The sequence below is a fragment of the Corapipo altera genome, unplaced genomic scaffold (genome assembly GCF_003945725.1).
Source record: "Corapipo altera isolate COAL_440 unplaced genomic scaffold, ASM394572v1 22, whole genome shotgun sequence".
NCBI classification, from domain to species: Eukaryota; Metazoa; Chordata; class Aves; order Passeriformes; family Pipridae; genus Corapipo; species Corapipo altera.
This window is the reverse complement of record NW_020884886.1, coordinates 15,857,924-15,883,611: the sequence shown is the minus strand read 5'-3', so window position 1 is coordinate 15,883,611 and position 25,688 is coordinate 15,857,924. Positions and strand designations below refer to the sequence as shown.

General features: G+C 37.9%; 1 protein-coding gene and 2 long non-coding RNA genes across 3 annotated transcripts in view; 1 reads left to right on the top strand and 2 right to left on the bottom strand.

Annotated features, from left to right (window-relative positions):
* GRXCR1 (glutaredoxin and cysteine rich domain containing 1) overlaps positions 1 to 25,228 on the bottom strand; it is a 39,470-nt gene extending 14,242 nt beyond the window's left edge. The window contains exon 1 of the mRNA XM_027643053.1: positions 24,833 to 25,228. Coding sequence (XP_027498854.1) covers positions 24,833 to 25,228 — 396 coding nt within the window. The remainder of the gene's footprint in view (positions 1 to 24,832) is intronic.
* LOC113946967 lies at positions 16,467 to 21,044 on the bottom strand. The gene is made up of 4 exons (XR_003527602.1): positions 20,699 to 21,044; positions 17,877 to 17,928; positions 17,664 to 17,766; positions 16,467 to 16,511 (listed from the first exon to the last, which is right to left on the bottom strand). It is a non-coding gene; the product is annotated as an uncharacterized LOC113946967 (long non-coding RNA).
* LOC113946968 overlaps positions 21,158 to 25,688 on the top strand; it is a 14,906-nt gene continuing 10,375 nt past the window's right edge. Inside the window, exon 1 of the long non-coding RNA XR_003527603.1 lies at positions 21,158 to 21,395. This is a non-coding gene — a long non-coding RNA (uncharacterized LOC113946968). The remainder of the gene's footprint in view (positions 21,396 to 25,688) is intronic.

Here is a 25,688-nt window from a genome sequence, read left to right as displayed (position 1 = left end):
CAGGCCTTTTGCCTGATGGCTTGAGTTGTAAGGGACCTAAAGGATCATCTAGGTCCAACCTCCCTGCCATTCATAGGGACACCTTCCACTAGACCATGTTGTTCAAAGCCCCATCCATCTTGGTTTTGGTGTACAACTGGGGGAAATTTATCCCTCTGCCACCGCACTGGTGTCCATCTGACATGGTTGCAACTGAATATAATAATTAACTGAGCAAGTCTTCTGCAAACAGCATGAAGGATGTCATACATGAGGCTAAATTTAGGAGCTCATCATCAAGAGACCACAGAACAGAGAAAGAAATTGCTGATGAGAAAGAGAAAGCTTAATAGAGCAAGTAAATGAGCAATAAAACCAAGGGATGCAGGGGCCTAAAAAGAGGGCTGAAAAGACAGAACTAGCAAAAAACAGACAACAAACGAAAAACTGTCAGGATACTCATAAGAGACAAGTAGTAAAAACTAAATGTAGAAATAAAAAACATGAAAAATATGACCAAAAATAAAAAAGATAGGCAGTGAAATGAAACAAAGTAAATGACAGAACAGAGAGGTCACTGAAAGAAGACATCCAGAACCTCTTTTAAAAGAAATCCTGGTAGTCAACAACAAATACATTACAGAATGTGTGAATCTACAAGTTGTTTCAATATATTGAAGTATTCTTTGAAAACTTTTGTGTATTACTGGAGCTTTAGAAATAGAAAATTTGAGAATCTCACTCCCAAAGTATGTGTTTAAAAATTATCTCTTCTGTGTAACAGCTGCCTTGAAAATAATAATAGACTTCTCAGTAGCTCTGAAAAAATACAAGTCAGGTGTTTCCATAGTGCTTCTGAAAACCAAATAAATATGTACACCATAAATCTCCCACAGACTTCTCTGGTTTCGGGCCTTCCCCACTGTATCTTATCCCTGACTTCTGGATTCAACTGCAACTGAAGCAGCAGCAAGATGAGTCTGTGTTTTATATTGGTCTCGTAGCTACCTTGGCCAGGACCAGTCCTGCCAGTCTCAGCAGATATCACTCACACTCCAATTTGTGAGGGGAATTTATAAAATGATTTAGTGAATAGCAATACGAGATTATTTCATCAGCATAATTCTCATTAATTGCTTTCTAAAGGCTATAGACTTTCTTTCATGCAGTTTATGACATTTTTATGTCTGCCTTGCTGGCTTTGAGTGGCTTTTTATCTTTAGACCAAAACTCTTATCATGGACAATTTTGCAGAACGGCTAAGAACCAGACAAAGTCAGAGCAGAGGGAGTGACCCAAACCAATGCCTTTCTGCTTGTAGTGTAAGGACCACTGCTGGATGTTGGGCCATAGGGTGATTGCTCCTAAAACAGTGGGAACATTTTCCTTCTGAAAACCTTTGCATATGAGGATGTCTGCAAACAAGTAAACAGACAATGAGGAATGACATAAGCCTCATTTTTATTTGGTTGCAGATGAAAACCATGACAGCAACAGTAGTAGTCATGGGTTTATTTTTTAATCTTCTTTCTGGATGGAAGGCATAAACATGAGTTTTAACCTCTTTGGTGTGAAAAGAAAAGCTATTTACCTTCATATTCATATGTAATTAATTTCAATGGTGGCACCACCCACAAATTTACACTTGATTTTTTTTTTTAAGTACAAAGTAACAAAAGAAAAAATCAAACCTACTCTATACTTTGTATTAAATATTAGCAATTGCATTCTAGCAAAAGCAGAATGTTTTTCTGCTAAGATTGATGAGATGGTGTAAAAACTCAATAAAAGCTGAAATGTTTTATCACATATGAGATTTTTAAAGGTTTTTAGTATGTTCAGATATAACATTCAACTAATGTTATTCATGCGGTAGTGAATTGCTTCTGTGACCTAAATCAATGGCTGATATGCCCTTCTCTGTCTCAGAATATCATCTTTCAACTTCTCAGAGTGTTCTATTGAAATATGCACCCCTTGGCTCTGTAATTAGATACTATCAGAGTGGTAGAAGTATCTACTGTCCAATAAGTAGGCTGAGGCAGCAGTCTAGAGTACATTACAAACCCTGTGCCAGATTCTTCAGTGTTTAAATGAAGCTTTCATAATATCAAAAGAAAATGCTAAGAGAAAATGAATATATACATATATACGTATGCTTGCATATCTAAAAGCTTTGAGTTAAGCTGCTCACTTTGTAATTGGCATTATGTGGCTTATAGCTTGAATTGGTATCAATAACTGAGTGGCAAGAAGAATTGTGGTCTAACACTAATTTTCTGATCATAATCTGGTTTGGACTTTCTGTTTTTATTTTACACTCACAAAAAGAAGAGAAGAAAACATCTATGACTTTTTTGTTGAAGAAGTTCTGCAGACAAAAAAAGCAATTTAAGGATTTAATTTCTGCAAGATTTTCAAGCTTTTACTAGCTTTTGAGTTCTAAAATGCTTTCAAAACACATAGTAAAAGTAATGAATACTTTCTGAAAGATTATTTTAAAGTCAAAACTGTGAACAAAAATTTTCAGGTTTTTTCTACATGACACTTCATCAGAACATACATGTTTTCAAAAATGTTTTCATTAAATAACATTTAATGAAAAACATACTTTTCCTCAGGTCTTTGCTTACATGACAACATGCAACATTTTTTGAATGAGATTGAAGGAGATTGAAGGTTTGTGTTGTAGCAAAAACTACACTATTTGCCATCAATGCCATTTGCATGGTACAATGCTAATGGAGTTGGGAACCAGTCCATTCTTCCTGTTGGTTGCCTGGTTCAGATTAAAAGTTTAATGCCATTTCTCAGGAAGAATTGGTTCACTGGTCAGAAGACCTCTTCCAACCAACAGACTTCATTGACATAAGTAATTTACACATACAGGAGGAATTGCAAGTGGTCCCTAGCCATAGAGTGCACTCTTGTTACAAAATAATGTTCCCTTTCACTTTACCGTTTGCAGTTCCAACCCTTCATGGGCTCTCACACAGCAAAGCACAATTTGTGCTTAAATTTAAATTTACACTCTCTCTTAAGTGCTTGTTACATTAAGATTACAGTCCTGTTTGCATTGTCTTCAAGGACTTGGCCCTACATCAATTTTCAGTAAAATTCAGAACTTCATTAAATTCAGAAAACTGCATTTTATAGAAGCTGTGTAGAATGAAGACTGACTTCTGCAATAGTGCAAGTCGTATATTCAAGTCAAAGCATGTACTGACTTTCTCTTAAATATATACCTTCAAAAACACTATACCTTTTCTTACACAGTTTTGGTAATTAAAGGGACTATAACTGCATGACTTGTAGTCTGTGACCCCCTGGGGCGATGGAATGATATCATCAGTTACCATCCTCATAACCATCGGCAAGCTGAGAAGGTCTATCAATACCAACTTACAAGTGAGGACATCAAGAGCTGCACTCCTAAACAAGGTAATCAGAGAGTCTGGGACACTCTCAAATATGGATACTAGTTTTGCTTTCTCTAAGGAAGTGCTCAGGTCACTGTTTTCCTTAGCTTTTAAAATATGCTCTAACTCACCTTCCCCACAAACAGCAGCCCTAGGAATACATCAATTTCCAAAAGCCTGAAGCACAGGCTCTTCTGCCTGTGTCACAATTCAGTGCATGAAACATCTCATTTTTTCCTGGTTGCATTTCACAGGGCTAGATAACACTGAGAAACTGGTCTCAGTTATAGAGGAGGGCTGTGATCCAGCAATGGCTTGAATTCTCTGATCTTCTAACTCCTGGGCAACTGTTGTCACTCATCTACACACACACCACATACTGCTGATTGTAAAACAGTGATTTTACCTCCTGAAGGTTGACATCCTCAAAATTGTTCAACTACAGTGTAAAATAGATATAGGATGCAATTATACCTCAGACATTGTTATAGTATATTTACATATGTTTGTAATTAATTTGTACTTTTTAGGCTGTATATCAATTTTGAGGATGTCAGATGAAAATAACACAATTAATAATATTTCATGTGATATTTATACTGTTCCTTTCATCCTAAAATCACTTGACAGTATGCTAAAAAAAACAAAAACACAAGGAACACTTTCCTTTCTATCCTCTGACATCATGTATATGTGTGGTGTTACCCTTTCTCTTCTGCAACCCTTTCTCTTCTGCCAAATAGTAAAATATAACATCATCTCTCTTTTTCTGCCACTGCAGACTTTCTCACATATTGTCTGGCACAGACTGCTCAAGGGACATCAAAGTGTTCTTATTTCAAAGCAGTAAAAATACTTATAGTACCACAGCAAAGGAGTACAGGGCATGACCTGGCCTCTCCCTGCTCTTTGCGATGCTTCAGCCATCTTCAGGTTCAAAAGGTACAAAGACTGCAACTGAGCTTACCTCCCAGTGCCCTTATTACTGTTCATCCAGCACATACCCATACAAGCAGGTGACCTGAGCTTGGATAAGAGAACAGGTTATGTCCCCAGAGTTCATGGTCTCTGCTAGACCCTGATGCCTCTGCTTCTGTACAATGTGTAGTCAAACTGTCTGATACAGGTGTGGCACTGACTCGGGGGTAAAAGTGGCTTCTCTTCAACAAGGCACAGCAATGCTGTGAAGTCAACCAGCACAGAATTTATTTCCAATAAATGAAAAATATGTTCTAATTAGTTGAAAGAAGATCCATATCTGTACATGTCTAATTGGATTTTGTTTATTAAGCGTTGAAAGGTCTATCAGTATTTTCTTATTAATTTATTTATGCCATTCTGCATGTGATAGAAAAAAATTAAATGTTCAAAAATCAGAAGCAAAAGATGTTCCTGTGATTAATTCTAATCTAGTCTGCAATTCTCCTAAAAAGAAACAACTCTGTAATATAATGCTTATTTCTGTCTTTCGTTTGCTCATTGCTTATTTCTTTCTCCTCATATTCACCAATCTGACATCTCTGAGAAATTCTTAAAAAAAAAAAAAAGAGAGTATCTGGGAAGACTCTTGGAAATGGTACTCTAGTTTTTACCAGTTTGTAATAAAGGAGAAGCATTTCTTTGTTGTATAAGGACACTCCCCACAAAGACTGAGGGGGCAGAGGCAGGAGCTACTGAAAATAGTTTTTTCTCCAGCAGTTTACATGAGGCATTAGAAGCTGTTTGAAAAATGGACTGTCCATCAATCTCCTTTCACATTGTACAGTTCTTTGAACCATTCCTGTATTTAGCAGAAGCTAGACTAGTTGTATCTAAACTGTTCTGTGATGATTATGAAGCTACTTCAGATAGGAAGTAGGATAGGAAGTAGGTTGAGACAGGTAATAGCTGAGTCTATTATTATTATTTAAAAACCCTTCATTGTTGCAGAGATCTCTGTGTTCCAGTTTGCTAGCGTCCTCCTCCCCTCTCATCAGCCTTATAAATAGAGAAAAAAAATGCAATGTTATGGAGCACAATGCAAATAGCAATAAAATATTAGAGTCAGACACAGGTAATCTTTTTGCAGTTAGCCTGTAAAAAAGTTTGACTGCCGATGACTTTGAAATTTCCTCTACCAGTACAAAGAAAATCATAAAATCATAGAATATTGGTTTGGATAGTAGATTCAAAGATCCCATAGTTGCAGCCCCCTTTTATGGGCAGGACACCTTCCACTGGACCAGGTCACTCAAAGCCCCATCCAGCCTGCCCTTGAAAACTTCCAGGGATGGGGCATCCACAACTTGCCTAAGCAACCTGCTCCAGTGCCTCACCAACCTCAAAGCAGAGAATTTTATTCCTAAATACCTAACTAAACTGACAGTATTTCTAAGTCTTTCTGTTTGAAGTCATTCTCCCAAGTCCTATCACTGCATCTTTATGATTTGGCCCATATCAGAAAAATCCAACACATAATTCAGTATAGTGCAATTTTCTAAACAGCATTAGCCAGACAAATTTATTTCAGAAAATTTTCATCAACCAGCACAATCACCATGCAAAAATAACATGCAATTATTTTTTTAGGACAGGCAGATTCTGTTCTTTACCATTTACAGCAGGAAATTCCAGTGCAATATTAAGGCAGCAGTCAGGAAATGCCTACACCAAGTTTCAGCAAGGCGTATGATAACTTTCTCCTTCATTTTCAAAGAGTGCTGTGGGATCTCACACCAAAACAGACAATTGAAACCTCATATACTATCTTTTAGCCTTATTATGCTCTCTCCTGCAAAATATGACTGCAGCCAAATATTTCCTGGATTAAGTAGGACTTTAAATCAGGAATTGAGTGTTGTCACATTGCTTTCATTTCTTTGAGTGTATCAATCATTGTAAGCCAGGAAAAGAATTACTCTGGGATGATTATTTTATATCAGGGGTTTTTGAATGATGTTACAGATACATTTTGAGGGTTTTAGCCAGTTCTGCTTGGTAACCAAGATTCAGCTTTGTAATAGTAAATGTGATGAAGGGAATGCTTTGTCATTTACAAGGCATTCACTATTTATATTTCATAAAATTATTTTCTAGCTCCTGGACTACAATTCCTTGAGCACACATCAATGACTATTCACCCAGATAAAGTTCCATAGGAGTTTCTCAGTGTGTGTATTTTACAAAAAAATACAGTGTTTTCTTGTCAGGTGAGCAAAGTGGTCTCAGACCACATGGGAAGTACACTTGGGTTTTCTGATATTGATCTTCATCTTCACTGAGAGCTTGAGTGCTTCTCAGCCTTCAGTGGCATGGCCATGTCACAATCCAGCCTCATTCTTTCATCTGTTAGTTCAGTAACTGTATTGTCAGCTCTGAAGCTAACTGATTGGGAAAGGAGAGAGTAAAGAAAGTTAATAATTGCTCTGATGCTGCTCATCAAACAGTAAGTTCATCTGTTACTCTCCTTATCAATTCGTTTAAGAGTAAAAAGACTTCTTATACAAGAGAAAAGGTGCTGGGATTACTTTACTTATGAGCACAGTATTTGCAAAATGGCTCTTGTGAGGCAGGGAACATGTCTCAGATGATGTTAAGACATTTTTTTTGCAGTAAAACAAACTCGGTGGGGAAATGCTGCTGTTTCTGATAAGTAGTTTTTGTTATTCATAGCTGTTTTACAGTATATTTAATATAAACATGCTTAATACCTACCTTAAACTACACAAAAACATCATTGCCCAGAGAAGTTGTGAATTCCCCATCCCTGGGAATGTTAAAGTCCAGGTTAGAGGAGACTCTAACCTGGTGTAGTGAGTGACATCCCTGCCTGTGCCAGGGTGGTTGGAACTAGATGATCTTTAAGGTCACTTCCAACTCAAAATGATTCTGTGATTCTACATCATGCAAACTCCAGCCAGAACCAGTCCTAAAAATGGATTTTCTTTGGCATTTGATTATGCCGTATTTCCCCTCTGTGCTTACTCTGTATTGCAAGACTGATTGTAGTGTGTTGTAACCTGGCATCCAACCAGGGAAACATTTGTTTTCTACAGGTGCAGTGCTAGTAGGAGAGCTAGAAGCTAGTGTTACTGAGGTTTGATTATCTGCTATGTTTGATAAATGGCTTTCAGCTGAACAATCTGAGTGGCGATATAAACAATTTCTCTTTGTTTGATGTAATCGTTGGATCAGGAAATTGAAACCCATAGTTCTGCAAAATTGTGTTACAGTGTTACAGGAGATATTAGCTCCCTGATCTGCTTCTTGGGCCTTTGACTGCACAAAACAAATGCTAATTAGGAATGCTTATTAAATTTTAGTATCACTTCTTAAGACCTAGAGTGTACCTGTCAGGTGCAGATGAGGAGCTAAGTTTAGGAAAATTAGACAGTAAAAACTGCAAAAATCTTGCAAAAATTCAAATTCTTTTGTGGTCAAGACTGAAGTTCTGGTGGAAATTATGCTACAGTTTATTCTTCTGGCTAAAAGAAAGTTACAAAGAAAATTCACCATAGATGTATTTAAAATACAGGTATTTTAAAACTGCACTCGAAAGAATCAACAAATGGATTATTCTTAATATTGGTCACCAACAGGTGTAGTTGAAATACATTTGTCTGATTTAGCCAAAACTTATGAATTTAAGCTGTACTTGAAAACTCCTGTTTCCCTTGTCCCTTTTTCTCTCTTTACTTCAGAGAGCTGACCAGATTGCAGACTAAGCTTCACTTTCCCTCCAGCAAGCCTGATTGCTCTTTATCTGTCTTCCAGATCAAAGTCCTTCTTTTTAAAAAAAGTTCAAAAATGAACACCCAATTTTCCCACATCTCCATGAGAAATTTTACTTCCTCCAATACTGCCAGCATACAGAAGCCTTTCTTCTCCTCTCTCACTTTTGGCTTTGTTCTCTCAAGACAGAGTACTTCACTGCCACACTTGACATTTCTGGCAGCTATTGAGGACTGAATTTAAGTGCAGTCCTTACCTTTTCATAAGAGTTACATAAGGTCAAAATTACAAACCTGTGCTGCAGGCAGGTTGCAGGAGTGGCTGGAAGCTAGAGATTTCCATGATGCCAGCTCAGAAGTAGATGGTACCTCCTTAGAGGACTCACACTACTAAGCAGATAGATGTCCCCAGCTGAAACCAAGGATGTTTGTGGAGAGCACAGTTTTCAGGTTTCTTCTGGGTGTTTATACTCACTGAAAGTGTCACACACATCTTGCCCTTTCATATGAAGATCATTGCCATGAATTGCCATCGAGCATGGACAGTGCCACCATTTCAGATGAACTCTGGCCGTCTGGCACTTTGTGTTGGTTGCAGTTTATGTCTGAAATGTGTTGAATTCAAAGCATTACTTCCTTCTCTGGTACGTTTGTTGAGAAATTCTCTGAGTCCAAGTGAACACATTTATCTAACCATTTTAACAAAAACCGAAAATACAGAGTACTTAAAATTATTGTGGAGCTTGTCCATCAGCTTCACAAGCTCCCAAACAATATTCCAAAAACTGACAATCACAGGTCTTGCATTTTCCTCCAACATGTATCTGTGAGTTAAGATAGCAGGAATCTTTCTCCAGCATCTCATGGATAAACTCAGTTTTTCTCTGCAAGTAGTTGATTTATCTTCTGAATTCCCTCTACAGTATCAGCAATCTTATTTTATTCCTCTCCACCCAATCCCATATATTTGCAGTCACAGGCCTTGTATAATTATCACCAGAGATTTTCTGAAAATTAGTTGCTTTATCTCAGTATCTACAACCCAGACAGTATCGTTTGCCATGATCTTGGTTTCCACTAGTTCTGGTTCTTGGTTAGCTTCATCTTTTCAGATATGCCTATAGAATAACTTGACAAGGATGCTACATAATTTCATCCTATCAACTTTGTATTCAGAGTGGTTTCTCCAAAGAGACTTCAGTTACAAGAGGGGAGAGGAGAGGAGGGGAGGGGAGGGGACACCTTTGCTTCCCCCACCAATAACCTATAGTATTTTGCCCATTTACTCCCATTATCCACTCATCAGTTTTCTATCTCACCTCCTACACTGCTTGATGCAAGTTGTTTAAAAATCATTAGATACAAAATTTACTAAAATAATTAAGTACTTGATTATGTTTAAATAATTTGCACTAATATTCACATCCAGTACGCAGAAAACATGGTAGCTGTGAAGCATGGTGGCATGCCAGTCTTCAAACTGAAACCTCCCTCTTCTGCAAGAAAAACATTATTTCTGGTAGATATGGCTTGTGTTGTGACAGGACTGAACACAGTTGTGATGTCTAAAAAAATGTACAGGATTACGTTGTTGCATGAATCCTGTGACCACTTGGAGATATTTTAATTTAGGAATAAATTTTGGCTTGAACTTTCATTGCATATTAGACTCATTTTGGCTCAAGTAGCATGTCTGATCTGTGCAAAACTAAGAGGACACAGCTTTAAATTATCCCATTGAGTGTTATGACTGTGTTACATCAATGAGAAAGGAAAAGGAAAGAAATTAATTTCTACTTTGGCTGTTTTCAGCTGTTTAGCTGGAGACAGTTTTCTGAAGGTTTTGCTGACAGAACATCAGCATAACAGTTTATGCAATGTGCCTTTGACATAAGATACAGTGATTTTAAAATATCTGGAAAATTGAGAAGTCAAAGTAAATGTGAAAATAAAAAATAGTTCACAATTTATCATTTCCACACATTTTCTGCGTCTACTAACAGACAACACAAAGTTAGAGAACAGGCAAATTGGAAAGTGACTGTTACTTCAATGTACCTTGAAAACAGAAACTAATTAATGTAAAAGAGAAAAAAAAGTCTACTGCATGTCACCTAAAGAAATGGTGCTATCAGTAAATTAAAAATGTATGGCTTGAGCTGCATAGCATCTGCCTGCCTGAAGGTGTGTCTGTAAATAGTGTGGAAGATCAGAGGATTGAAACAATGGATCACAGATGGGTCACGAAAAGAATGTTAGTATTAATTACACAATTCTAAACAAAATGAAAGCTCTGGAAATCTGAGAATAAGTCTCTATTCTTAGAAGAAGATTTGTCCTAGATTACATAATTTAATTTCCTGTTGTTTAACAGTTATGTGTTACCACCTGGTGATAACATATGTAGGGGGTATGAAAAATAATTATTATTCAACATCTGATCAGTATTTATTTCACTTCTATCTCTATCGCTAGAAACAGGGAGAAACAGACTGAGCAAAAATGAGAATTGAACTTCAAAAAAATGTAACTTTTTCTCAAGTTTAAAAAACATTGTTCAATTTTTACATTATTTTTTTCTGGGCCTTTCTGTTTTCTGTTTCTGTTCAAAACAAGAAGAAGGGCTGGAAATAAAAGAAGAGAGCATGTAGGTCAATTTGAAAGAGTTCTGATTAGCACTTAGTCTTTGGTCACTTGACCAAAAAGAACTCTAGACTTGCCTATATATGGTTATAGGTATGAAATATTTGAATAAATGGCTAGTATTTTTCTGGCATATTTATTTTTCTACTGTCAGTTCACAGTTTAAGTTACTTTGGAGATTGCTTTCTAGTAATATGAGTAGGATTTTTCAAATATGTTTAATTCTTCTACATGCTCAGACTTCTGTGGTAATTCTATTTACTTATGTACCATTTCCCATGTTGACACCCTGAACTGTTAAAAAAAAGCCCACAATACATTTGTCTTAAACAGCATTTGTAGAGCCAAAATTCTATTTTCTCTTGTTATGAGCAGTTTTTCATTGTGCTTGTTATTTACCACACTGTTCGTGATGTTTGAACCTATGTTACCTGTTCACGGAGGATCACTGGGCAGCTCATGCCCTCTTTGAGAATATTCTGTAAGGATGGCTTTAGTCAGAAGTGAACTAGAGTAGGACTTGCTGGAAACAGGCAGATAAAGATGAAGGAGTTCAATATCTCAGATCATGTGGAAAAGTTAGCAAACAACATGGCTCCAAATGGGTCCTGGTTTGAGCACGCTGGCACTGTCTGTCTGTAATCACTGCTGCTTCACTCGATAGAATATTTCGTACTGCAGAGAAAGACTTGTGTGATCAGCAACAAATGGCTGTCATGGAAATTACTATGTCGACTCTGGCCCATTTCTTTTTAGCTTGGCAGCAGTTTTGGAATACTCTGTTTACTATTCTCTGGAAAGGGAAATGAAGTTTTTTTTAAAAAAGGGTTGTATCCCTTCCGTCTTTTTCTTTGCTCCTCTCTTTCACCAGTCCCTTACTCATTATTTCTAAAATATTCCTTTGGTATCCTTGGACTGATGGAGAGACTGATAGATGCTGATAATAATGTGATAATAATAATACATACATACATACAGGGATCTCTGACTCATTTTACATTTAAACATAGCCAGGTGCAGTTAAGTCATGCAGTGATCCCCTTTGTAGTTCACAAGTATCAGTTACAGTTCGGTTAGTTAAAAGGCATTAGTGGTCTATGAAAAATGTATTCTAGTCTGTTGAGCTTCTTACAAATGCGATTAATTGTATTTCTGACTGGAGAATAAAACAGTTAGCTGCTGAGATCCTGCTTACAATATTACATGGCTATTCCTTCTTTATCAGCTATGTTTGGGTCTGTTTTCCCAAGACATACTTTCAATATATCAGAATATCATCAGAAACAGAACAATAGCCTTTATATGTGTAACAATTCTTTATATTTCCACCAGTGTTGCAACTGTTGTTTTTTCCTAGTGTTAGAGAGAATCAACAAGTAAAAACTTGTATTCAGGAAAGCTCTTATCAGTTACACTTAGCTCAGTTGAAAATTTACTGGATTTTCATCAGCAGAATTGTCAGCCTTTCATCATTAATTAATTACATGCTAGAGTCAGTCTTATGCAACAGAACTACTTCTGCTTACTCAAAAAACAACTAAAGAAGGTAATAGCATAAATGAAATAAAGTGTCATTCTCCACTGCAATCAATACCAGAGAAAAATCAAAAATTACAATTCATTTTTCATAATTTACCTTCCTAAGCAATAAAAAGAGAAGAAAGAGTTAAATGAATTCTGGTTTTGATTTGTGATGCGCACTGGAGTTTTCACGTTTGGCAGGTAACAAGCTTTCTGTCATAAGTGATTTTATCTTTTACTGTATTCCTGCAAATTGAAGCTGAAATGAGATGCACTAAGATCCTGAAACTCCCAAGGAATGTTGAGCAAAAGAGGGAAACCACTGCTCTCCCTTAGTTTTCATTTCCAAACATCTGACAAATGATGTACTTCTTCTTTCCTGCCACTTCACAAAATTTAAAGTCTACCTGAAAATGTTATTCATCTGGGCTGAGATAAAAACAGGCCATTTTGTAAAAGTTGAAATTGTCATTTGCACTGCACAGTTAAAGAAAAAGCCAACTATTTGTCAGGCGAACATGGAGTATTCTTTCACCTGGGGTCACAAAGCACTTTGCAACAAGCAATGAATTTTGCACAGGTCTTAGAATGAGGCAAAGAGCAAACTTAAGCAGTGATTAGTGCACCAAAGTGCTGATTCAGTCCTTACTCCTCAATGAGAGCCCGATTACTCAATGTATGGAAGTAAGGAAAAGGAACCTCTTGTAGTTATAGCACTACTTTGTTCTCTGTTAGTGCTGAGTGATGAAGGACCTGGTTTCCCTGCTATATTACTTAACCTAATTGGAACTATGCTCTCAGCTATCTCATCGCTTAATAATACCTAGGGATTTGGTAGCTTCATCTTCAAACTCTGAATAGTTAATTACTAGTTATATATTCGCCATTCATTTTTTAAATTAAAGATCCATCTCCATTGCACACATAAAGTGCTTCATTTCTTTTCTTAAGCAATAGATTTCAAAACTAAAGGCAGAGAGCTTGAGATTTTTATGCAGATATAGAGGATACAACTCCTAGACAGCATACATAAACCAGCTCTGCCCTAGAATAGTCTATACTGTGGCTGCTAGCCTTGATATATGAAAGGGGACAGATGGCTCATCCATCAGTTCTGTGTCAACAAAATGAAATACAACTTTGTGGAGCAGAATTATAGACTTTTTTGTTGGAAAAAAGCTAAGGTGTAAGCTTTTGGTTTGGTTTTTAACCATACAGGCATAATGTCTGAAAATCAGAATATAACAGGTTGTATGCTTTATACTAGCTCCTAAACCTGCTAGTCAAAATAGCTGCCAAGTTAGTTAGTCTGTATATATCACCTCTGCAGCTGGACTAATTTTTTAGCAAGGTCAGTGTGAGCAGCTTTATGCTTTAGTCTGATACAGGATTTTGCCCAGAGATATTTATTTGTTAAATAAAGGAGAAGCTAATGCTCAGACAATCATAATTTTCATATAATAATGTTCTTACAATAGGGCTAGGATCTATATTGTGTCATAGAGTTAAACGTGTTCTGGTCAAGGAATAAGACTACAAATGAAGATGCTAAGATTATTAAATTGGCTATCTGCTTTTCTTTCAGATGAACATTTCAATGGCTTCTTTGTATAGACATCAGTTAACACCCTACAGCAAGAAAAATTAATAACAACATTTATTCTAATATCATAATTTGTCTTTAAACAATTCTGAAACTCTAGGCTGATTGCATTTCTGCCAGCTGAATAACCTTCTGCCAAAATGAGAATTGAGATAGCATAAACAACAGGTCAGAAAGTTTGCTAGACATCTCTCCTTTTTTTGAAAACTCTTACCCTTATCTGTTGTGGCTGCAAAAGAGAACTGCTGGAGCAACTGATGATAAAACTACCTGGTTGAAGGAACTACATGATTCAAGTCTACTCTCAGTCAGTAACAGCAAAAAAAAACCCAGATAGTATCAGTCACCTGTATCCAGCTGCAAATATTGGCCACTAATATCATTCTTCCCCCCCACACTCTCCTACATGGAGATGCACAAGACCATCATGCACCAAGCAGATAGGTTTCCAAAAGGCCTGACCGCCCAGCAGGTACAATAATAGCTGCCATGGCAATATTTTGCATAGTTAGATGAACAGAAGAATACGTCATTTATAAACTGCTGCCTCTCTGAAATCTGTATGATACCTTAAGTTTGGACTTGGAGGGACTGAGTAGGTGCTTATATTTTTGAACCACAGTGGGATTTGGAACAACCAGATATACACACTGCATGCGTGTGAATCTGACTGAAAGCAGCATAGAATCATAGGATGGTTTGGGTTGGAAGGGGACCTAGAAGATCATCTAGTTCCAAACCCTGCTGTGGGGAAAGACACCTTCAACTAGACCAGGTTTTGCAGAGCCCCATCCAATCTGACCTTGAACACTTCCAGGTGTGGGTCACCTACAGCTTCCCTGGGTAACCTGTTCCTGTGCCTCGTCACCCTCACAGTAAAGAATTTTTCCTAGTACCTACTGTCTTTCAGTTTGAACCCATTCCCCTTGTCCTGTCACTTACATGCTCTTGTAAATAGTCTTGCCCCATCTTTCCTGTAAGTTCCCTTCAGGTACTAGAAGGCCACAATTAATTCATCCTGCAGCCTTCTCTTCCAGGCTGAACAATCCCAGTTCTCTCAGCCTATGCTCATAAGACGGGTGCTCCATCCCTCTGATCAGCTTGGTGGCCCTCCTTTGGACTTGCTCCAACAGGTCAGTGTTCTTCCTGTGTTGAGGACTCCAGAGCTGGATGCAGTACTTGAGGTGGGGTCTGACCATAGACCTCATCAGACCATATCTGGAAAGGGGAGTTCTTAAGATGTGGATTAAGACCTATGACAGGTGGAAAAAACTCCAACAATAACGCTTAAAGGTCTCATTTTTCACTGTGTCTATCGGTCTGTTTCTTATGACATTCTCTGCTTGAACAACAATGAAATGCTTCATAGTTGCCTGTAGGGCTAGGAAGGAAAGTCCTTTGCATTTAGATGTAGTTAACCAAGAGCAAGACATGAGAGGCTAGGCAGGAAAATATCACATTTTCTTTAAAACACTGGAAGTTCAGTTGCAGGTTTAGAAGCTGACTTCTTTCTGTCTTATAGAAGTTGCAAGGAGAAACAGATTTTTCTTAAATAACAGTGTTTCACTCCTGTCAATTCCTAGTAGTTTTAAACCTTGTTAGATAATTAGCAATCAGTAGTATTCCAAACAAGGCTACTGAGAGTCAATTCCAAAGGAAAAAAATCTTTGCCTTTGAACCAGCATTGGCTGATTTGTCAATGCAGCACACAACAACACATGTTGTTATAAATGTGTGAAAATATTGGTCAGTAAGGCTTTTTATACTTCTTTGTGAGAAAAGGAGAAAGAACAGTTTTGTGTGTGATATTTCTGCACAACAGAAGACATACTCCTCTGACACTGATGGAGGGTGTTTCAAATTTCTAAAGTAAAATGGTACTAAGGTTGTTAAAATGCTTTCCACAATTCATACCAGCAATGAATGATAGTTTTTCTGTCTTCTTTCTTGCCATGCGTGAAATGAGTCTCTACCTCACTGACTCCAGCTGCTCGTCTGTGACCATTTCTGTTGCTTTGTATGATGGAGGCTATAAAGAGTAGTGCTGTGGCAGCCTCTCCACAATGTAACTACTGCATCAAGCAAAACACAAGGTTGCCTGTTTGGATGGGGAGCTGTATCTTTCCAGCTCCTTTTTTAAAATCAACAGGCTGGGGATGCTGTCCTATCTATTATTCCTGTTGTAAGTTTTGGAAAATTTCAGTGATATTTGAGTTTCATGTTTTGTACTACCTAACAATGGATGTTGCAGAAATGAGAAAGGTTTTTACGTATGAAAGCGTAAAAACTCTGGTAGCAAATTCCATTCTAAAGAACATTTTATTCCACTTCAGCTACAAAATTATGGTGCTGCCAAACACTGCAGTCACAGGCTAAAACTCTAATCAAAAAAAAACAAAAAAAGCAATATCTTTTTGATCATTTCTTTCTTTCAAGCTATTAATAATGTACCTTGTGTTGGTACAGTATGTCATAAACTGTCAACACTGGTAGAAAAATGTCAGAGCAAGCTGCTGACAGACCAGAGCAGTCTAGCACCATAACATGTATGGCACATATACATTTATATTTTCTAGCTTGTGTAAGCTTACCAGTGCATTTGCAAATCCTACTTCAGAACTGAAACAGCTTTGAGATCTGTAAACTAAAAAAAAAAAGGAATTTTAATGCACTTAACTTGTTAGGAAATATTTAAAGTTTTAAAAAAGGAGCTGTGTTTCATCCTCATTATTGCCATATTTTTGCAGATGCACAGCTGTGCAGTCTGGTGACATATTGGCCCAGTGTAGTCAAGTATTTGCTTCCATGTTTATAAAGTTTTAAGTAAAATGTACTTCACCTAAGACACTCAGGTGCGATGAGGGCCCTTAAATATTTGGTTGCAGAGTAATTTATTTGTACATGGAATTAGGGGCCAGTGACAAAGTATGGTGCTAGGAATTAAGTACATAGGACAGTTCATATTTGTAGGCAATTTAGTTCATCTTCATATGTTCCACAAAATTTGTATTTGCTGTGTCAAAGGCATACAAGTCTCAGTGGCAATGCACTAGCAGGCAGCCTGTTGTACCATTTAAAAGAAAAGGGAATAGCCCCAAATTTTCTTGATAACCCTAGTTTTAAGAATACTTCAAAAGACATTTTCTCCTTATTTTCCTGCTGAATTACTGAGCTGAGATTCACAGATGGCAAAAGACAAGAGTTATTACTACTAATTAATGATTAAGACTAATCATTAAGACTTACATCTCTGTTGTAAGAGGCCAATTTCGAAAAAATCCTACTCTTAGAATAAGTAGAAAAAATTTCTGCACTAACATCCTAAGATTTTTTTTGATAGGCTGTTTGCATAACATGACTCTTTTCCAAGTTAGTTTGAAGTAAGATGAAGCATTTTTCATGTTAATTCAAAGACTGAGCATCTTATTGAGCAGTTCCACAAAGGGACATTATGTAAGAATCCCAGAGCAGTACATAGGCTCAGACCCAGTGTTCATCTGGTATTCCAAGTCATCTACCAGACAGATAATTAAAAGTAAGAGGATGGAAAGCATATATGGCATTTTCTTCTAATACTGTCTCATTTTATGACTGGTTTCAGCTCAGAGAATATCCTGAAGCCAATATGACTTAGGAGTCCCACTTATTACAACGAGGAAGCATCTTTTTCCATTTGGCATTTGCATTCATTCATTCAAAAAGAAAGCAAATGTATTTGCAGATTTAAAGGCAGAGGATGAAACAAGGTGGCAGAACATGATTATTTGCAATCTCTCATGTCTTGGATACCTGGATTCAGTCTCTTCTCTACATCTTTTCCCTAGCAAGCACATCACAGGCTACCAGCTTTTCTAGGATACCTCTATGTGGAAGAAATGTGACCACTGTACTCCTTAATAGCGAGAAAGAGAGAAACAAAGAAATGGACGTCAATCATGATGCTGAAGAACAGTAATGTTTGGTATAGCAAGCCTGTGTTCCATTCCTGTTTCAGCAACTTACTCATGCTGTCCTGTTGCTGTCTGTTTCAAAGTACAACTCCCACCACTGCCTCCTGGAAGACACAATTTGTAACAAAGCAGAATCTGCTTATGTACAGTTTGTTTAGGATCTGATCCACCAGGCATGCTCAGGGAACACCTACTGCATCAAGCCCTGCAGGTGAGACAGGCAATGGAACCCCTATTTTATGGTTCCCATAGGACACGAGTAGGAGGTAACTGTCATGTCCTGTCAACACTGAGATGATGAGGCACATGGCCAAGGCAGGGAATTAATCAAGTTTTCATTAATGAAAGGCTTTTGCTGCCTTTGAGGCAAGGCAGCACCAAAGAGAGGTTTGGAGGATCTCAGTGTTGGAGCTTCATGTCTGTCCTTCTTCAGAGGTCAATGGATATTTTGAATCTTAATCTGAAGTCTTGATTTGAATCTCAAGTCTAGTACTACATATTCTGTATTCACTACATATTCACTACAGTAGTACCACAGCTTCTTCACTATGCCCTTTCCAATGGAAAAGACAAGGCCAGTGTCTCAAGAATGCTGACCTCATTTATGGATCCTTCACAAGGATCAAGACTCATCAGAGTAAGAATAATTTTGATACCATGCAGTGTGCTGGAAGGTTGGACAGATGTCCAGTACTTGCTAGTCAGACTGCCAGCATAAAAGCCTATCAATTTTTTTCTATAATTATAGATTCAGTGTCGAAGAAGTGGTAAATGTAACCATAGTTTTATTGCTAAGCTTCCCAATCTCGAGTGTATTGAAAAGTCAAGACATCCCATATTTACACTTTTAAAAAATGAGACAGCTTGGTCTTTTTTAAATCAAAGCTCGTATATCACTTTCAGTGGTTTAGATAGTTTAAAGTCTATTTGCTGATTGTTCCAATTCTGTCGAATAGAATTTGCTTCAAGTCCAGCAGAAGCAAATCCTACAATGCCAGTAATAGCCTAATAATAGACTTGTCTGATATCAGTGCTTTATAGCTGATTTCTACAGGAACATGAGAACAATAAAAACCAATATCCTAAGTACTGACCAAATCCAGGCTCTGGTTAAAAGCTCACAGAACTGAACATTTTACTTTTTAATTCAGTGTGTCTGTTTAGACATCGGCTCTGTTATAACTGTGAATTGATCAACTGTATCAGCTGAATCACTGTCCCATGCAATGTGGTCACAGATCAAAGTCATTCTGAAGGTACAAAGGAATTGGTGAAAGAACTCTATGCCCATTCCAGTAGTGATCCAGTTGTCCTTCTAACACTGATTTTTGTGTAACAAGAAGAAACCTACTTTTCATAATCACTTGATCTTCTGTGTCATTAAAATTTTTCCTGTTCTCCAGTGGATTTCAGTGCAATGCATTTCAATAATTAGTCTTCCAGACTTCCTAACACTAGGAAGATACACTGGAAGTTTGTACCTCAGATACCTACAGCTCATCGGGATTTTATCTCCATCCAAGTGACATTACTGCAACAAATGCTCTGTACAAGCAATCCAGTACATATTTTTCTTTTGCAAGCTATGCCTATTTGAGAGTCACAGGGTAGTGTGTATGGATGAGAATATGAAGGAAAAGTTCAGGAGATCTTTTACAATCCTTTTCCAGTCCTAGCAGAGGTCTTTGGGTTCAAAGAGTTCGGTGATGCTGGAATGTCGGCATTGATCATCTGCCAAAGAAGTGAGGAGGACAATATCATGACTACAATTCTCTAGTGAAAGTGCAAATCTCACTTTCTGATCTCCCCAGACTTTTGGGAGTTTTAATGATATATGATCCAGAGGATCATCAATATACCATTATGCCACCCACCCTAAAACCTTTGTTTGTACGATTGCACAAGAAACTTTCCTTAACAACACTTTTTAGCATCTGCCTTCTTTGGAAGACAGTTGGTTTTGCTGCTGTATTTCAATTTATTTTGTCTGTAGTATTAGCTAGCCCTACTGGTTTGTAACCTCTGCATGTCCTGCTGTGTATTAACTTTTCCAGATGTGAGAGACTGAAATTGGTTAATGGCTTAAACACTAGGTCACCTACAAGTAAAGAAAGATGAAAGTGAACTTAGCTACCCCAAAAGCTCTTCTTCTCTTAACAAACTTCCACCTGATTCCTTATTCTTTCCCACCTTTCTCCTAAACATTAATAAGCTCATTCTTTATCAGGCTGAATAATGACATGCACTTTGCAATCTTAAATGTTAACTCTACCTGAGAAACTGTGCTGGAAAACAGTGTAAAGACCAAGTACATTGTGTCTGACTCTTGGCCCATATCTCTGACGCAGTGCTCACAAAGGCGTTCATCAGGTTTGTTAACCAGGCCTGCCCTCTCACAAAAGACGTCAGCAGGCCCTGCCTGAGAAGGAGTTCTGTGGCTAATTTAGCAGAATGTGACCTTTCAGAGGAGGTTGGAAGGCCAGTGGAGTGTGTAAGTATGGAAATAGAGGAAAATACTCTTACTGAAGCAGTGAAAATGAGAGGAGACCCATATAAAACCTTTGGCTGAGCTCCATTACATTGCACACTGGGATGGATACCCAGTCTGGCATGACATGATCATTGTATTACCTAGTAATATATCAGACAACACAAGGATTTTTGTTCCTTGTTACCTGGAAGCCATCATAGGGATGGTCTAGTCATAAAAATTGGTCGTGAAGAGAGTTATATTTATTTCAAAGAAAAAAATAACTATTTCTCTACTACTTTCTATGGGAAAATATAGGAAATATTCATACCAATTTGCATTTAAATAGTATTCTAATATTAGAAAGCAAAATGTCTGGTAATGTACTGAAATAAAACCATTACTTTGGATATGCAGAGAAGGGGCTTTTGCTTCTGACACAATTGGCAAGTCTCGTCCCCAGCTCCAGAGCTGATGACACTGTCAGTTTTAGTGTTTCAGCAGGAGAAAATGTCACTTATACCAAGGAGGTGCACAAACAGGGAGTCGGAGCTTCAGCTCCTTCCTGTTTTTCAAGCTTTTCAGTAATGCCTGTTTCTCACAAATAAAGTGTTCCTGGCTGTCTGACACCTGTGTTGCCAGCACTGTGTGAGGCCACCCCCCAGGCCCAGTTTAGGTGCCGACAGAGGCTGCATGACCCATGTGACTGTCCCTACCCTTCACCAGACAACTGGGGACCTCCCTCCCACCTTCCCCACCCAGGGTGGTTGCTATGTCAACACCCATCACCCCCCCCTCCTCAGGATGTTGTTGCTATGTCAACGGTCTCCTTGTGGCATCCACCCCATGGAGGGAAAGGCTGGAGGGGTTGCCATGGAAACCATGCTGTCCTGAAGCATCAGTAGAGCTGGTCTCTTCCCCACCTTTCTTCCCCCAGAATGTTCTGCCATGCTGCTGAGACAATCCTCAGACATGTCCTGCTCTGTCCCACATTCCATCCCCATGGCTGTACTAACCCCAGCTGCCCACAGCTGCTCCCACCTGCCACAGCACTGGAGCAGCTCTCATCTGGAGACACAGGTAGCCCTTGGACAAACCAATGTAAGGGACTTAGCTCCACCTCTCAGGGAACAGGGGAAATGAGAAGTCACGGATTGTGCTGGTGATGAAGTGCTCAGTGCATGACTGTGGGAAGATGTAGCAGGGGATGCACATCTATTTGGCAGCAGATATACATTATCAGACCAGGCTTGTATCATATAGCAACAACAACCAAAACCAGCTCTTCATCTAGAAATACTTCCTGTATTACATCACTCTCTTAAAATTGAAAAAAGCTCCAGAAGGTGTGATTATTTTTTTTTTCAGCTGAGTTTGTTGTGGGAAGAAAGGATCTGAACCAATTCTGTAGAAAGGCTGTAGTAAGAAAATGTGGGGAAAAAATACTCAAAATCCCAAATATTTGATGGAACGTTAAAATACACAGGAGTACTTTTACCACAGGTATTTGAACAGAAAAAAATCAAAGGTCTTGACTGCACAACATAACAAACCACAGTTAATGAATACCTGCTTATCCCTAGAATATCTGAGCAAAGTGATTTGTTTTCAAAGATCTCTTCCCTATCACAGGGAGCATCTAGGTATTTGGAGAAGTAGAATAGTAGAGGAATTTGCAGATATAGTCTGAAGAATCAGAATGTTGTCAATGCAGAAGACATTAAAAAAAAAAACTAGTTTCAGAGTCACAAGACACTCACACGTACTCAATATTTTGCTTCTTGCATACACATTTTAGTTAATAAGTGATACAGTGAATACTAAATAAGAAGTATTTGAACGTATATTTATCAGTGCTTAGGATAAAGACTGTCAAGAGTTCAGGTGCATATTCTGAGATTACAAACACCGGCTTTGACATTAACTCTGGGAAACATACAATGAGTTCATCTCATATGCATTCTACTGCTGAATCATCAAAGGGGCAGAGATGGACTCTCCTCAAGGATAAGGGACTCCATATACATTTTAACTATTGTTATACACCGCTGCTGCTTATCTAAGAGAAACATGTAACTGCAGATGACCTCACATAATCAGGAGAGTAACTTACAAAAATGCCCAGATCAAGAGATTTTGAGTTATACCTCCTAAGAGATATCTTTCTATCTTACTGTCTTTTTGAAAGAAGAACACTTGTTCTCTAAGAGGTGTTCCAGCAGGAAGTCTGGAACATGCTTACAGAAAACTAGAAATCATCCTCTAATCTCACGCTAAAGGCCATTACTTCATTTGTAATTGGATGGGCTTCAATCATATTTCACATTACAATAAAGCAGTTCCAAATCCATCTCAAAACCAACCTTTTTGCTTTGTTCTCCTCTGCATTCACTATGTAGCATAGAAAATTGGCTCACAGTATGATATAAAAATATGCAATCCATCGTTGCTCTTCACTAGACTTCAGAGTTTATCTCTGGGGAAATAGGAACTTGTTTGTGTAGAAACCTAAAATCATGATGTTCTCTGTATTATTGAATATATGTCTTTGATCCAGTAATGGATCATATTCTTAATGTAAGAATATACAGTTATGTCTGGATATCAGTCATCTAGACCTACCTAAGCAGAAGCTGCTCAGTTCCCCATATATTTTCCTCATCTGTTTTCAAAATCTGCCTTTCCTTTTGGACTTTACAATGCCTGTAGCAGAGAGTTCTTAAATTTAATTATGTACTGTATGAAAAACTGTTTAATTTGTTTTCATCTGATAATTTAATTTTTCCCCTTTCTTCTACAGTAAAATATTGTCAATAAAAAAATTCTTAGCACCTTTTAAACCAGTCATTATTTTACAGGTTTTAATTATGGACATCTGTGGTAGACTTGTATACATATAATTTTCTGACATTGTAAGATGGATATGCCTTCTTTTGAGCAATATTTTCTTCTGGCAAAACACCTCATGGAAATAGCACTGGTCTTAGCTATAACTCTGCTAGGAATTCAAGAAACATTACAATCAAGGTACATTGATTTCAGTCCATGGGTCTTTCCTGAAGAACTTCCAATATAAAACTGGAGATAGAAAAAGCAAAGGGGCGGGGACACTAATTAAGGTATGGATGTCTTCAAATGGGTCTATTTATTTAGCTGATTCGAATTTCTTAACTTGGTGACACTGATGTAGCAGAAGAAAGCATTTAGGAGGGAATAAGGCTGGTGAGTTGGTGTACTACACGTAGTGAAACAGCACAGAACAGTGGAATCAAATTTGGAGAAGAACTCAGACATGCATCAGTTAAAACTTCCTAATTCATATCTGCTTAGAAAAAGTGAGTTTGTTACAAATTTTGTCAGAGTAAGGATTTCAAGGACAAACTCTTCAGTGAATAGCTTGAAAGAAAGCAAACTACCTAAGTGCTACATAATGTGATGTTATGTAAAGAAAAAAAAAGAAGAGGCAATTCATCTTTGAAACTTCAACTTCCACAGGAACGTTTGTATTGACAAAAAGACTGTTATAATTTAGGTACAACATAGAGGATAAATTCATATCCAGAAGAAAGAAAATGTTCATCTACAGCCATTTATAAATGTATTATGAAATTACTTAGTTTCAGTGTAAGGAAGAACACAACAACAGTCATTAATATCAAATTTCCCATTATTTAAAACCACATAAAAGCTTTTAAAACAATGCCCTGAAGCCAGTTATAGGATAATTTAAGTGAACAGCATAATTCTGGATTATAAGAACCTTCAGAAAGAGTCTGGTTGCACACTTGTTGCGCTTTTGTATAAATATTAATGACTGAAAGGCTCGAATAGCATATATAGATAAATTGTATATATGAGCTAAATATTTTAGAACTTTTGTCTTGATTTTTCTTTGATGTTTCTCTGACTAAGGCATTAGTGTGGCATATGCTATTTCAACTACAAATATTATGCTCCTCCTACAAAATAAGTGGAAACCAGACATTAATAAAAGAGACCTCTGACTAAGATTTCATTCCTTTGAAATTTTCATGTGGGAAAACTGTCATTGCTGCCATCCTGCACCTAATTTGATCTACTTTTCAGATTAAACAATGGGATTTGCAAGTATACATATTTACATGTAGGGACAGGAGATAACATAGTACACTCATTAGAATTAATATAATGTGAGTGGAAACGTGACACAGCCCTGTACCATGGACCTGTACAGATCTCCAGCAAAGTCCCAGTTAAATCCTCTGTTACATTTCTTTGCTGGTCCATACATGGGAAGCAGAAAATACATATTTCTACACAGTAAACTTTAGGTCAATTTTGAAAACCAAAGTTCACAGTCAGTTTGGAGTGTGGAGCTGTTTTATAGAAGAAAGACCAACGAGTCCCTCTTGTGCAACAACAGCAAGTGGATAGCAATGGGAATGAAGCAGAATATTGAGAAATCATAAATGAGAGCAGTTTGAACAAAGTGAAGAATAATGTGTGGAATTAAAAGGGACAGACAGAGGGCTTATAGCCAGCAGAACTGCATTACCTACCTGAAATACTTTTGCCAAATTGTCAAAGAGAGCTTGACCAGCACTGACTTTATGCTTGACTCCCCTGACTGTGCCATTTTTGCTGAGGATGTTGACTCGCTTTGTACCAAATCCTTTCTCTTTAGTGGCTCTGACTAAAATGAGCAAGTCGTCCTCCTCGTTCTCGTTTTCATCACACTCGGACCCCATGTGTCCATTCTGCTGCCCGTCCACTTCGCTCAGCCGGCTGGTTTGATCAGTCTCTGAGCTACTGGCGTATTCAGAGTCCAGAGAGTCGGCAGCCTCCCCATCGGTGTACACCTCCTTCAGCACCCTCCCGCTGTGTGAGGACGCAACACGGAATCGAACCTTCCTCGACAGCCTCTCGCTGTCTGCCTTCACCTCACTTTTAAACATTGCCTCTTCCATTGATATAAGCAGTTTGCATTGTTCCAGAGTGGTGCCCATTGCATTTGCCAGTTTGTCACACTTAACAACAATATCAGCACTGTTTTCTGTTGACAGGGGTTCTCATATTAAACTAAAGAGGATTCCCAAGAAGCCACTGCTGTTCTGCAGTTAATAATGGATGCATTTGTGCTATGGTTACCTTTAAACTAAAACCTGTAAAGTGATATCATTAATTAAATATTAAAAAGACATTGTGTACTTTTTAGCACTAAGGAAGAAAGCAAGAAAGGGAGAAATTATATTCATGGATTAAAATAAAAATTCAGACTCACACAGGGAAAGGAAAGGGAGGGGAGGGGAAGGGAGGGGAGGGCAGGGCAGGGCAGGGCAGGGCAGGGCAGGGCAGGGCAGGGCAGGGCAGGGAAGGGAAGGGAAGGGAAGGGAAGGGAAGGGAAGGGAAGGGAAG